The sequence below is a fragment of the Rhinolophus ferrumequinum genome, chromosome 9 (assembly GCF_004115265.2).
Source record: "Rhinolophus ferrumequinum isolate MPI-CBG mRhiFer1 chromosome 9, mRhiFer1_v1.p, whole genome shotgun sequence".
In the NCBI taxonomy this organism is placed as follows: domain Eukaryota; kingdom Metazoa; phylum Chordata; class Mammalia; order Chiroptera; family Rhinolophidae; genus Rhinolophus; species Rhinolophus ferrumequinum.
This window is the reverse complement of record NC_046292.1, coordinates 10751322-10764370: the sequence shown is the minus strand read 5'-3', so window position 1 is coordinate 10764370 and position 13049 is coordinate 10751322. Positions and strand designations below refer to the sequence as shown.

The 13049-nt window shown below is 58.6% G+C and overlaps 1 protein-coding gene across 5 annotated transcripts; it reads right to left on the bottom strand.

The window, feature by feature from the left end:
* Positions 1-1020: 1020 nt before the first annotated feature.
* Positions 1021-12644, bottom strand: CLCNKA (chloride voltage-gated channel Ka). 5 transcript variants are annotated; one of them, XM_033115896.1, is made up of 20 exons: positions 12577-12644; positions 11875-11981; positions 11020-11148; positions 10110-10238; positions 9381-9520; positions 8975-9052; positions 8813-8891; positions 8163-8288; positions 7817-7901; positions 7604-7705; positions 6846-6930; positions 6434-6607; positions 5922-5991; positions 5640-5750; positions 5118-5331; positions 3913-4046; positions 2546-2634; positions 2346-2429; positions 1503-1589; positions 1021-1163 (listed from the first exon to the last, which is right to left on the bottom strand). In XM_033115896.1, the coding sequence occupies exons 2-20, from the start codon at positions 11972-11974 to the stop codon at positions 1116-1118; spliced, it is 2064 nt and encodes a 687-aa protein (XP_032971787.1). In that variant the 5' UTR covers positions 11975-11981; positions 12577-12644; the 3' UTR covers positions 1021-1115. The 5 variants fall into 5 exon arrangements, with proteins under 5 accessions (XP_032971787.1, XP_032971789.1, XP_032971790.1 ...); XM_033115898.1 differs by having other exon boundaries at positions 2346-2426; XM_033115899.1 differs by lacking the exon at positions 1503-1589 and having other exon boundaries at positions 1025-1163.
* Between the last annotated feature and the right edge of the window lie 405 nt (positions 12645-13049).

Sequence of the window (13049 nt, the reverse complement as noted above, 5' to 3'; positions counted from 1 at the left end):
CTGGAGACCCGGGTCTCAGTCCCTCTCCCTCTCCCTCTGTGCTTCTGCCCCCGCCCCCATCAGAGGTGGGGTAGGCTCTTCTGGTAGCTAAGCATCTGCTCCTAAGCTGTCATCACAAGGACACCCGTCTCCATGGAGTGTCTGTCCAGCTCTCATTCTCTGAGCCCTGGTGCCCCCGGTCCCCCTCCTTGTATGCTCCTCCTATCTCCTTGGAGGTTCTCTGAAGACATTAAAGTGGTGGATTCACCCTGGATGAGCTTGGCCTGGTCTCTGCTGGGGAAGGCGTGTCTTCGGGGCTCCTGGGGGGATGTCTACAGGAACTTAGGGGAGGGCCCCTACCCCCAACACACATACAGCTGGTCAATGTGCTGCCACCCAGCTGGGAGAGCCCCCATGGAGGATGGCCAAGGTTGTGGGGATCTCACTGTATCAATGCTGGCTCAGCCAAGGAGGAGGCTGGGGCTGGGGTGAAGGTAAGTGAGCCACAGGGTACTGCTTATATTAGTACGTGAGGATGAGCACATAAGACCTGGGGGGCGATCCCCTCTCCCCCATATCTCCCTGCCAGGAAGGGAGGCATGAGGAGGACTGAGAGACCAGGGACCCAGGCTTGCAGTGCCCACGTGACCACAAGGGACCCCAAGAGCTGGCTCAGGGCCAGCACAGGTAAGGAGCTGAGGTGTCAAGTCAGCGCGCTTGGAGGTAAGAGGAGGGGTGCACTGTGGCTCTGTGGAATGGCTTTATTTTTCTCAGGAGCCTCCTGTTGGGAGTCAAACTACTCCTAGAGAGGGTACCTGTGCCGGCGCTTGGTGACAGTGTACACCAGTCTCTTCATTGGTGAATTTGGTAAACGTTCCCTGAGGACACACTACTGGTTTTCTGCTGTCTCCCATTCTGAGCTCTGTCTGGGGTGGGATTTGTCCTTCAAGGTATGTAGCACTTGTCCCACCCAGGATGCAATGTGGTGAATATGGGGCCCTCTTTGGACAGAGCTGCCTGCTTTGCCAAGGGGTTGAGCTGGGCTGGAGGGGAGAGGTGTGTCATGATGGAGGAAGGGAGGCAGATGTCTGCCCGATCTCCTTCACCAGGGCAGCGTTTCATTCTTCCAGGCTGGCTCACTTTGGGGCCGGCGGGTTTGTCACGTTGGAAATTGCTTTCTTCAGCTAGAACAGAGAAAGAGGGTATTTTGGAGGGCAGGTGTAGAGGAGTTGAGAGCGGGGGTTCCAGTCTTGTTTGAGTCCCCTCAGGGTTGATTCTGGGGTGAGTGTTACAGCCAGTGCCTCCACATTGCACAGATCAGATCATTGAGGCCCAGAGATTGGCAGGGCTGGCCACTGGCCACAAAATAAGGTCGGGGTAGCCAGGCCCAGTGGTCACTTGGGGCCAGGAAGTGGGGCCCCTCAGAATCCCATGCAGCCCCTCCAAATATCGGTGCCCTCCACCGCCCCCAGCCTGCTCAAGTGTGGCTCCTCTGCTGTGCTCCTCCCGTGGGACCCTGGTACCTCCACCCAAGACACAGAGCCCACAGCTCTGCCCCGAGACGTCACGAAGAGGGACTGAATGTTCAACAGCTCGAAGAGGTTGTGAGCCTGGAGGGAGGGGTTGTTAAGAAACACTGTAGGACAGGTTACATCCAACCCCCCCCTCTGGCCTTCCATTTCTCCCTAACCTGAGGGCTTTGAGCAGAGATGGAGGCCCTGCCCACGGCTCTGCCCAGCAGTACCCTCACCCCCCCACGTCTCAGCCTGGAAGGGAGAAGTGAGTGCATGATGGTGGGTGGAACACCAGAACTAGGGCCTGCAATGCCCAAAGTGACCACCAGGGCTCGCCAGAGTCCACACAAGGGACCACTGGAAAGGCCCTGTTATCAAGCATCATTCAGTGGCACAGAGAGGTGAGGACCTCTTAGATCCCCAGCCTGCTTTTGCCCCTCCCCGACCCCATGTTTCAGGCTCTGTGTTTGCGGGGGTACTGGGTATCAGCATTCAGTGTGATTAAATAATTTGCACAAGATCACACAGGGAGAATGTGATGGATCTGAAATTGAAACCCATGTGTGCCTTGATGCAAAGACCTAATTTTAACCACTGCCTCTCTTCACCCACAGGCTTCTATTTCCCAATCCCTCTCACTTCCCTAGTCTCTGCATCGTCCCAACAACCCTGGGAGTGAGGTTCGAAGGGGACAGGAGTTGCTATGTTCGTTTTGCAGATGAGGAAGCGGACCCAAGTGGAACAGAGGGCCACACTGTGTGTCAGGGAAGCTGGGGCTGAAGTTTCCCTCTTGGGCTCTTCCCCTCTACCCCAGGGTCCTTGTCTGCCCCATGCCCAAGTTCACCCCATTACCTGGTGCAGGGAGGTCTCCGGGGACAGCTGCAGGGTCACTGGCTCCATGGGGCAGCCCCCAGCCAAGATGTCCTGGAGACACTGCTGGGGATGGGGGAAGGGTATGGGGCTAGCCTCCCCATTCCCAGGCTGCCCCTCTCAAACCTCCTGTCCCACAGATCCGCTCACAACCCTGCTGACCCTTCCACGTGAATACTCACCTGGTGTCCTGGAGCCCATGAAGGTGGCTCAACCTGGAGGGCCTGCACCAAGTGGGCTCTTTGCATGGTGCCCACCAGGATCTGAGACTCTGGACAAGTGGAGAGGGAGAGGGGGTGAGCAGCATTATGAGGAAGGAACTCGCATTTCCTGGGCACCTACTATGTGCCGGGTGTTCTCTCGGGAACCTGCAGTAGCCTATGGGTCAGGAACTATTATCACCTATTTTATAGAAGAGAAAACTGAGGCTCAGAGGCACAGAGAGGTTAGTTGTCTTGCCCAAGGTCACTCAGCTTCTGACATGGAGGCCTGACAGCCAGTGGATAAGGCTGCCAGGGGGCCAGGAGGGAGTTTGCTCACCCTGAGCTGAGGTTCCCCACGTGGCAGGGCCTCAGGCAGGAGCAGGTTTGGGACACCTGCATGAAGATGCAGGAAGTTTCACATCTGGCTCAGACCAATGAAGGCATGAACCCGGGAGGTCACCATGTTCTGAGGTCCTACTGTGTGCTAGTGATGTGGCAAGTCTCACTGCAGGGTATCACCAGAGTTTGCAGGTATTCAGTCTCGAGGGGACAGCCTGATATTTTTGCTTCTTATCCAGTAAAATGAAAACCTTACAACTAGACCTGGATGTGCTCCCCCTTTAAAAACAAAACAATTAAAGCTATTTCTTGAGTGAGCAGCAGGGTCCCTCAGCCCAGGCCTGTGGGTTGCGAGTTTTTTGCTTCCTGTGGCTCTAAGGGTAGAGTGGACTTTGTCTTGGAGGCCAATTCTGTCTTTGTTCCCAGGAAGTGAAGCCTCTTGGAGGAGTCCTCCATATGCAAATATGTTCAACTGGGAAGCTGGTATGTTCTGTGGGATAGTGGTAAGGGTGTCCCAATTTAGATGGGACATTTAAGATGAGAACCTCTGACAACTCCTTACTATATTCATCCCTATTTTCCAGACGAAGAAACTGCAGTTCATAGGGGGGGTTACTGCTCATAAGTGGCTTTCTGCGTCTTGGGGTGATTATGGGGGTGACCCATACAGCTGTGTAGGTTGTTCACTATACAAGGTACCTGTCCAAAGGACAAGTGGGGACCAAAATCCAGCTTTGCTATGCTTGCCAAGTGTACACCATGTCTCATTTGCACAAAAGGGACACAAAGGCTGACAGTGGCCCTGAGCAGACCTGGCTGTCCCCCACGTCCCCCAGTTTACCTTTCCCACTCATACTGTACTTGTCCCAGTGGGAAATGATGTTCAAGTCAGCCTGACAGGTTCAATGCCCTGCTTGCCCTTTCCTGGACCTGACCCTCCAAGATGCAAAAGGAAGGTAGAGGAAATGCCCCTCCCCATTTATCCTCCCCCACTTCCTGCTGGGCACCTGTGCTCTCCACCAGAGGGTACTCGGCACTGTCTGTGGAGGTCACGACCTTGACCACCTCCTCCAGCGGTGTGTCCTTGGCCAGTGTGGTGATGGCACGGTTCATGAAGTGCTCCACAATGACGCGGTGCGAGCTGGAGGTAGAGGGGTGCTCCTGTCAGGTCCTGGAGTGGGGAGCTATCCAGACCCCAGGACAAGGCGGGGCACCCAGGGGGAGTTTTGCTGGTTTTTGAGTTTGGGCAGGGACTGAGAGATTCCCAGAATGAGCAACTCCTAGAACCCTGAGGTAGAGAGGAACCTGGGGACTGGCTTACCTAATGCCTGGCTCTGAATTCTCAGCCCCCTGGCCTCCCACCTGCTCCCAGACCAGCTTTGGTCTGGTTTTCATTCTTCTTTTTTTTTAACTTTTATTTTATTTTAAGTGTGTTTTTCCAGGACCCATCAGCTCCAAGTCAAGTAGTTGTTTCAATCTAGTTGTGTAGGGCACAGCCCACAGTGGCCCATGTGGGGATTGAACTGGCAACCCTGCCGTCAAGAGCACAGCGCTCCAACCAAGTGAGCTAACCAGCTGCCCCAGCTTTGGTCTGTTTTATTCAGAAGCCTTCCCAAAAGAATGTCATTTGAAAAAAAGTTTGATGGCAAAAAGAAAAGATTTTACAGATGGGGAAACTGAGGTCCAGAGCAAGGTAGCAGCTTGCATGTGTTTGGAGCTGGACCTGAGACCTGGAACTTTCAGAGCCTTGGTCCTGCCTCTCAGGGGACAGAGGCTGCTCTGGTCCTGTATGGTTGCATGAGGACCTCAAAGCCCATTTCCACTCCAGCACGCAATGCCCCAGTGAGGACAGCAGAGCAGGAGTGGGGAGTGGAGAAGCGACCTCCCAGATCTGGTGATGACTCTCTGTATGACCTGGAGCAAGTCACGGCACTGCTCTGAGCCCCAGTTTCCATAAGTGGGCGGTATCCGTCCTGTTGTGAAGACAACCTGATGACTAGTAAGAGAAGGAAGACCAGGAGGCGAAAACCTTGCCCGAGGTCACACAGGGAGCTGGGAGAGTAGACAAGAGGACAGCTGTGTGCCAGTGCCTCCGACGCCACCCACGTCCAAGGTCCGCTGCAGTGGGGTATGCGGGGGCGGGGGGGGGTCCCTGCCCAGTCCACTGGACACCACCTCCCCATTCAGCCATCCTGAGTCAGGCTCCACTCACCTGATTTTTCGGCACCGGATCCATGGAAGATACGGCAGCTTCTTGACAATGATGGTGCCGTCATAGAAGGAGGGCTGGCAGCTCTGGGCAATGGCATTGGCCATCAGCACCGCCATCAGCACCGGCAACGCGTGCACGATCTGGCCAGTCAGCTCAAAGGCCAGCAGCGCCGTGGAGATGGTGTGGGTCACGGCCCCTGAGAAGGCCGCCGCCCCTGCAGGGGGCAGAGCCGGGGCAGGGTAGCTCAGGCCAGGGGCCAGCCTCATGCAGAGGGCAAGGCTGGCGTGGCTGTGGCTACGGGTCAGGGTGGGAACTGTCCAGAGGCCACACGCTGGCCACTGTTGGAAGTGCCCCAATACCTGGGCTCGGTGAGGGGGAGAGCAGCAGGGGAGCAGATGGAGGATGAAGGACAAGACAGGAACTGGAGAGAGTAGTGGGGGCTCAGTGACCCCCCTCTGCCCTGCAGACCCACTGGCTGATTCTCCAGGTCCAGCCCACCCAGTGGGGACCTGGCCCACTTACCTGCCACGGCATACCCCCCAGGCATGATGGGGTTGACGACCCCTCCGGCCACAATGCCCTCAGGGAAGGCAAGAGAGAGGGCCTCCCCAATGAGGCGCCCGATGGCAGCTCCTGGTCACAGACTTGGCGTGAGGACTGGGAGCTGGGCTGACCCGGCCCCCACAGCCCTCCATCCTTGGGGACCAACCTCAGTACCATCCTGGGGAGGGAGCGGACAGACCAGGAGCCATAGCCCTGCCCCAATCACCTGAACCTCTAAGACCATCAGGACCCCAGACTCACCAAAGATGAATATGGGCATGAAGTACCCAGCAGGCATGGGGATTGTGGTGGCCAGAATCAGCATCCAGAACTGTGGGTGGGGGAACCCAGAGGGGCATAGGCTGGAGGCAACTGGGCACAGTGGGCAAGGCAAGGACTGGACAGGGGACAGAGGAGTGTCCCAGGGAGAAAGGATGCCCGGGCCCACGCCAAGCCAGTGTCTGGTGTCAGGGAAGGCACTGAGCGGCAGAAGGAACCTCGCCCTGACAAAGAGCCTACTGTGTGCCAGAGCCTCTCCTTTCTTCCCTCTCAACCTTCCCTTTGAGGAAGGCACAGTAACTACCCCACTTTAAAGATGATGAAACCCAGGCTCAGAGAGCTGAAGGACTAGCCCAGGACCACACAGCAGATAGGGGTCAGGTCAGAGAGTCTGGGTGGAAGGTCCAGGCCCTGCGCTATATTCTGTGGGGAGGCGCCCCCCCATCGCACCAAGACTAGTCGCACACCCGGGGGTGGGGGCCCGGCATACCCACCTTCATAACCAGGAAGAAGGCAAGGGTCCCAAAGATGGTGAACTGTGGGTGGTACCATTCGAACCACAGGTTCTGGGGGTCGAGCTCCTTAGGCCAGGGTGGGGACGAGTTCCGGGTCATCAGTGCCCACGAGTTGTTGTCAAACAGTGAGTCCAGGTGCTGCTTCATGGACAGCTGGAGCAGGGTAGGTGGGAATTCTGTATGAGGGGGCAGGGCAGTAGTCCCTGCCACCCCCTCACACCCTCCTCTGCCACTTCCCAGCAGGGCAGGGGAGACCTTGGAATGGCTCTGAACCTGCCGGACTGAAGCCTCTCCCTCTAAGTATGGGGGGGGGTTAAGTGAGATGACAGGAACAAAGTGGACAATGAATCGGGGTTCCCCACTCCCGTTGCCCCAGCTCAGGGTCCCTTACCCGAGAAGCCATGAAGCGGCCCACGCCAGGGGGGTAGGTGATGGAGGCAAGAACCAAGGCGGCCAGGGCGGAGTACAGAGGCTTGCTGTGCGGAGTGGGGGAGGTAAGCTCCAGTGCCAGTCCTCCCTTTCCCTCACGCCCTCACCCCATGGAGGGGGCACCAGACAAGCTCAGGCCCCACTACCCTGGGGTCTGACACTGAGACAGGAACCAGAAGAGCAGGGACACCGGCCAGGCCCTCTCCAGGTCGAGACAGCTGGGGGAGTCAGTCCACCATGGCTGTGTAACAAGGGGTCAGGCTAATAGGAGAGTTTGGGACAGAGCCCTACTAGGCCAGCGTGGGGCCAGTGCACGGCCGTCTAGGGCAGAGGGCTCACTTTGAAGTGCCAATGCCAGGGGGCAGACAAGGTTTGGGGAAGAGAGTGGGCTCAGTAAGAGGCTTGGGGCTCAGTGGAGGAGTGGGGGTTCAGCGAGGGAGAGGGGGTTGAAGACTCAAGGGGGAGTGGGCATTACTATATGGAGGGGTTGGTAGCCTAGTAAACAGGGGGAACAGTGACTGTGGGGACCTGGAGAGGACGTCATAAGGGAATGGGGGCTCCATAAGTGGGGTGTGCGCTGGAGCGGTTTGGGAGGCTCTGTAGGAAGACGGGGTACAATCAGGGGGTGGAGCTCTCTATATAAAAGAGTTGTGGGCTCAGGAGGCTAGGAGACCCTGGGGGAGGGTCTCTGAGAGGTCCCAGCCCCAGCCCAGAACCCACCTGGTGGCCAGCAGTTTGGAGGTAAGTGGATTGGTCTTGACAAAGGTGAGGAATGTTCGCTGACAGAAGAGGTAAGCGCAGCTCAGGATGCCACAGATGGCCCTGGGGGGAGGGGAGGTGAGTCCAGAGCCCCTCCCACGACCAAGGACAGTAGTTCTAGCCTTGGGGAGGACCCCCCCCATTGGGCTCGAGGGGCCCAGGGCACCCACTCACCCTACCGCCACGAAAAAGAAGATCTCCGGCAGGTCAAAGGGGACGTCTGCCCGGAAATTGGTCTTATAGAGGGAGGTGATGGTCTCTGGGCAAGGAGGAGAGTGAGGATCAGGGAGCACACCCGCACGCCAGGCCTGGCCCCTGCTCCCTGCCAGCTTCGCCCCTTCTACTCCCAGGGCCCCCCCTCCTTCATTCCTAATACAAGTCAGCTCCCTTTTATCCTCCTAGAAGGAGACCGGGAAAGGGAAGAGGAAGAAGAGGGGAGAAGACAGGAGGAGGGATGGAGAGAAGGGGGGAAGTAGGGGGCGGGCGTGGGGGGTAGGTCAGGTGTCCAGTGGGGACTCACCCTGTTCGCTGTTGAAGACCGCCAGGAGGCGAAACATGAAGGCCCCACAGGTGGCGGCAAAGAAGCCCCTCCAGTAATCCCAGACGGAGAAGTGGGAAGACATGACCTCAATGCTGAACAGGACGCCTGGGAGGAATGGCCGCTTAGCAGACCCCACCTCCACCCATCCAGCACCCTGACCCCTCCTGGCCTGTTCTCCTAGGGCTGCAGACATGGCCACACCTCCTCTTTGGTCCTGTGGCGAGGAGGGCAGGGCAGGCACCCCGCTGCCCAGGGAACACACCCACCCGTGTGTGCCCTTCTCAGCCACCTCAATCCTTACAATAGACCCATGGGGTGGGGACTGTTATGATCCCATTTTACAGATGAGGAAATGAGGCTCGGAGAGGTAAACTCCAGGGCCACACAGAGAGCTGGATCTCACACCCAAGTCTGTCTAAGGACCCTGAAGCGTCCGGGCAGCCACCCATCCCCACCCTGTGCCAGCAAGACTGCTGCAAGAGCCAAGACTGATATTAGCCCCATTTCTCCTCCAGGCCCCTCAGCCGGGCAGAGGAGTGAGCTGGTCAGTCTGGCTGCTCCAGGGGATGGGGGTGTGGGTGTGGGGGAGCCTCAGGGTGCAAGGGGAGGGGTGTAAGGGAGAGTCTTACCGCTGAAGGGTGCTGCAAAGACTGTGGCCACACCCACTGCAGCTGCTGCCACCAGCATTTCATTTTGCTTGATCTTGTTCTGGGGGGACCCGGGCTCAGAGTCAGCCCCTGCCCTCCCCTCCCTCTCCTTCCTCCAAGGGGAGCCCTCCCTGAGCCCCTTACCTCCGTCTCCCCAATGGCCTTGGTGCGTACACGGCCCAGGTAGGCAGCAATCATTACAGTCAGGTGCACGAAGGGGCCCTGCCAGGGGAGGGGCGAGCACCAGGCACACGGCTTGTCCCCATGGAGTCGGGCCCCTGCTTGTTCCCCTCAGGGCCCAAGGTTGGGAGGCAGAAGGACTCTCATCCAGACACAGCATGGCTGCCTCTCCACACCCACCTCACCCATCTCCCCAGTCCCTTTGTCACACTCTGGGGACCTAGCCTGCCTCCTCCCCAAGAGTGAGCCTCCAAGACAGACATTCGCCTGAGTCCCCTCTGACCCAGCTTCGGTGGCGCGATGGGGAAAAGGCAGACAGAGCAGAAGGGCAGGGTGGGGTGGGTGGGGGTGGTCTCGTGCCTGCCCGTACCACTTTGCCCAGGAAGATGGTGCTGCCCGTGGCCAGGGTGCAGGTGAGACCCACCACCTTGGCCCCGAAGTTCTTAATATCCAGGTAGTCCTCCAAGACCACGCCTGACAAGATGGTCTTCAGCTCCGGGATTCCAGAACCTTGGCAGAGGGAGGAGGGAGAATCTGGATTGAACGCAATAGTACCCTGCACAGGGTTTCACATCACCCTCTTGTCAGGTCCTTCTAAACCCTAGGATTTAGGCTTCATAAACCCCTTTTTCAGATGAGGAAGCTGAGGGTCAGAGAGGGACCTGAGTTGTCTATGTCCTACTAGCTGGGCCTGACAGACGGCTATGGCAGGATGGGGGGATCCCAGGATGGACTCTCAGGCCACCCCAGACTCATCCCCGGAGCTCCCCTCTGCTGGCCTGGAGCTGTAGGCAGAGCTGAGAGGCCTGGGGAAGCTGTGCCCTCCATCAGCTCCTCCCTGGGAATAACCTTGGCACCAGCACTGCAGGCTCCCGGTCACTGCCCAGTAAAGCTCTCAGAAAGGGAGCAGAGCCATCAGCGACCCAGGAGTCAAGATCTGGACTTCTGGCCGTGTGGCTCTGGGTAAGTGACATGACTCCTCTGAGCCTGGCTTCTCCAGTTGGGAAATAGGGTTACTGCTTCCTGCCTCCCACTATCAGAAGCCTGAGGGGTATGAAAAGGTTTTGGCCTGTGGGGACTGCCAGGTGACTAGGCTCACCTCCAGAGAAGGGCGTGATGCTCTGTGAAAAGCCTGAGGAGAAGGAGACCAAGGCCACGGGGTACACCATCCAAGAGAGATACCGGAGCAGGTGGCTGTCCCCAATCTCCCGGTACAGCCAATTGTGTGCTATGGATAGCCAGGAGTCAGGAAGACACCCACAGGCTCTGAAGCCCTCAGGTGCCCTTTTACTGACCAGGAAATGGAGACTCGGGGAAGGGAGGCCCAGGCCACCCCGTGACTGACAGATCCCCAAGCAGAGGCAGGAACAGGACCCTGGATCCCTACCCAGTTTTGCCACTCCCTAGCTAAGGAACCTTGGGCAAGCGACTCGACCTTTCAGAGCCTCTGTTTCCCTGTCTGTCAAATGGGTTAGTGATGGTCCCTCCCTCCCAGAGTCATTGTGAGAAATGAGACAGAGTGTGAAGCGCCTGAGACAATATCTGGTGCAGAGCAGGTCCTCATGATGACACCTGAGCAAGTGTCCCAGAGAAGTTGTGTTTGACCCTTCCTGCCCCACGCTCACTCTTCCAAGGAGACCTCAGTGGGGAGAGAGCCTACTGAAGCATGGTGGTCTAGGCAAGTGCCCTCTGCTCTCCACTGAGTTGAGAGCAAGAAGGGAGGAAGGAGAGGGAGCTGGGGCAGCTGGAAGAGGGGAGCATGGAGCTCAGAGGAAAAGCGCTCTTGGAAACATTCAGGTGTCTCTTGCTCATTGTCAGATGAGGAGACGGAGGCTCAGAGACGGGCAGGAGCCTGCCCAAGGTCAAACAGCAAGGCAAGAGCAAAGCCAGGACCAGACCCAGGCCTTGTCCCACCCAGACCCCTCCCCCACCCCGCTGCACCTGGCCGCCCAGGTGGCATCTCCCGGAACATGGGTCCTGAGCACACGTGCGTGCCAGGAAGGGCTTACCTCGGACCACACGCCCCACGGCGAAGCTCATGGCGAAGCTGATCAGGGCCATGAGTACGCCCAGGGTCATCAGGAAATACCAGTCCTCACCCACACGGAACAGCTTCTGCTTCAGCCACTCCAGGCCACCTGGAGCAGGGGCAGAGGGTCACAGCCCAGGGCTGCGGGTTGGGCATAGGAACGGCCCCTTCCCTGGAGGTCTGCTCAGGCTCAGGGCAGGGAGGGCAGGAGCCGTGGGGGGCTAGAACGAGGCGAGTGGTCCCGTGCAGGGTACCCCAGAGAGAGCTGCACCTCATGTGAGGGGCAGAGCAGGATTTGTGATGAGTGAAGCTGGCAGCACAGTGGGTGCCAGGCCTATGGGCCCTGCCAGGGGGCGTTTGACCACTCTGCTATCCTCCCACCCCTGCTCCATACTGGGGTACTTATGGAAGAATGAGCAAAGGGACAGGGCTGTGGAGGGCGTGCTGGGAGTGACTGCTCTCTCTGGTACCTCCACAGGGTTCACAGCTTAGAGAACACAAGCATCTAGCAGGACACCTGTGCTGTCCTAGGACCTGTGGGGCTGGTGTCAGGCCAGAGAGCGCCCACCGGGCCCCTAGCAAGGCCCCCGGCAGTGTGCAGGCCTTGGGGGCTGCCTTCCCAAAAGGTACAGGGCAGACATCTAGCACATCTGACCCATGGACAGATGGACAGACAGACGGGTCCCTTCCCTCCCCGCCACCAGGAACCTCTGGGTAGTGATGTCTGGGGCAAATGAGAGCTTTTGGGCTTTCAGGTGGGTGGGGAAGGGGGAGCCTGGGGAGGCAGTGATGCCTGAGGGGCCTTTGATGGGGAGGGGAGGGACCTGTCTCTCACCTCGGATGGTTCTGCGGAGGTGGGGACACGGGCCCCATAGCTCCTGAAGAGTCACAGGTTTCCCCGAGGAGCCCTCACGCAGCCCTATCAGCTCCTCCATCTGGTCCCTGACGCAGCCGACAGACAGACGACAGACAGATGGACGCCTGGTGAACTGCTGCTCCAGCGTCCTCACCCTGCCACTTGGCCCTTTCACTATTGCTACTTCCCAGATAAAAAGGAGAGGTGGCGTTTTCCTGTGTGTGTGGATACACATACGTGTGCATGTGTGAAGTTCTCAGCAGGGACGTGAGTCTGGTGTGCCCTGTGGGGCGAGGCTTCCTCGTTGTGCCCCTCCATGCCCAGCAGCGGACTGCTCAAGGCCGGACCCCAAATCTCAGAGCCCCTCCCCCTCCTTTGACCACTGCTCCTGCCCTCCCTGGACACTTGTTGCCTTTATTGTTTCGGAGCAGTCTCCTTGCCCAGTGGAGTCACCTTCTCACTGTGGGGCCCCCACAGACTGCTCTGACTCCCCATGCCCTTCCTTGAGCCCCTTCCCCCTCAGCTCAGGCCTCTGAGGCACAAAAACCCCAGGCCCAGGAGAGCCGTGAGGGTCGAAATGAGGTGCTGGCTCCCTGCTCTCCCCCCTCCTGCTTCTGCCCTTCCTGCTCTGGAAGGCTCCATCCAAGTCCACCCCCAGCTCCGCACCCAGCAGCCCCTCACCTGTGTCTGATGGCCCTGCTGCGGCTCCCCACGGCCCTCCTCTAACAGAGACTCTTTGCCTGCAGCTCAGTTGTACCTGGACAGGTGCATGTTCCACCAATCAACATCATGCCCGCTTCCTCCCCCCTGCCCGGGGTTTACCATGGCCATTAGAAACGTCCTTGACAAACCACCTGGAACTGCCCAGGCCCGCTGAGCCGTGCAGTGCAGGCCAGAGAGGCCGAGGGGCGGGGAGCAGGGGCTCCCCCCAACCTACCAGAGCCACCAGGCTCATGCCACAGGCTGGGGGACCCCGGACTTGGGGATTGGAGGGAAGCTCATGCACACAGCAGGATGGTGAGGGGTCATCTTGGGGGCTGATGATCAGGGACCTGGACTTTCAGAGCTAGGCCTGGAGGGTTTGAAAACGCAGAGCAGGGAGAAGGGAGGAAGGACTGGGGCAAAGGCGAGGGGTGCTGTCACTAGAGCCCCCT

What these genes read in the sequence shown, in the direction of transcription:
- CLCNKA (XM_033115896.1), bottom strand. Translation starts at nt 11,974, where the DNA reads ATGGAGGAGCTGATAGGGCTGCGTGAGGGCTCCTCGGGGAAACCTGTG. An exon ending in CGTGGGGCGTGTGGTCCGAG is followed by an intron (nt 10,239 to 11,019) that starts GTAAGCCCTTCC and finishes GGCTATCCATAG; the next exon opens with CACACAATTGGCTGTACCGG. An exon ending in GGTCTTCAACAGCGAACAGG is followed by an intron (nt 7,902 to 8,162) that starts GTGAGTCCCCAC and finishes CTCCTTGCCCAG; the next exon opens with AGACCATCACCTCCCTCTAT.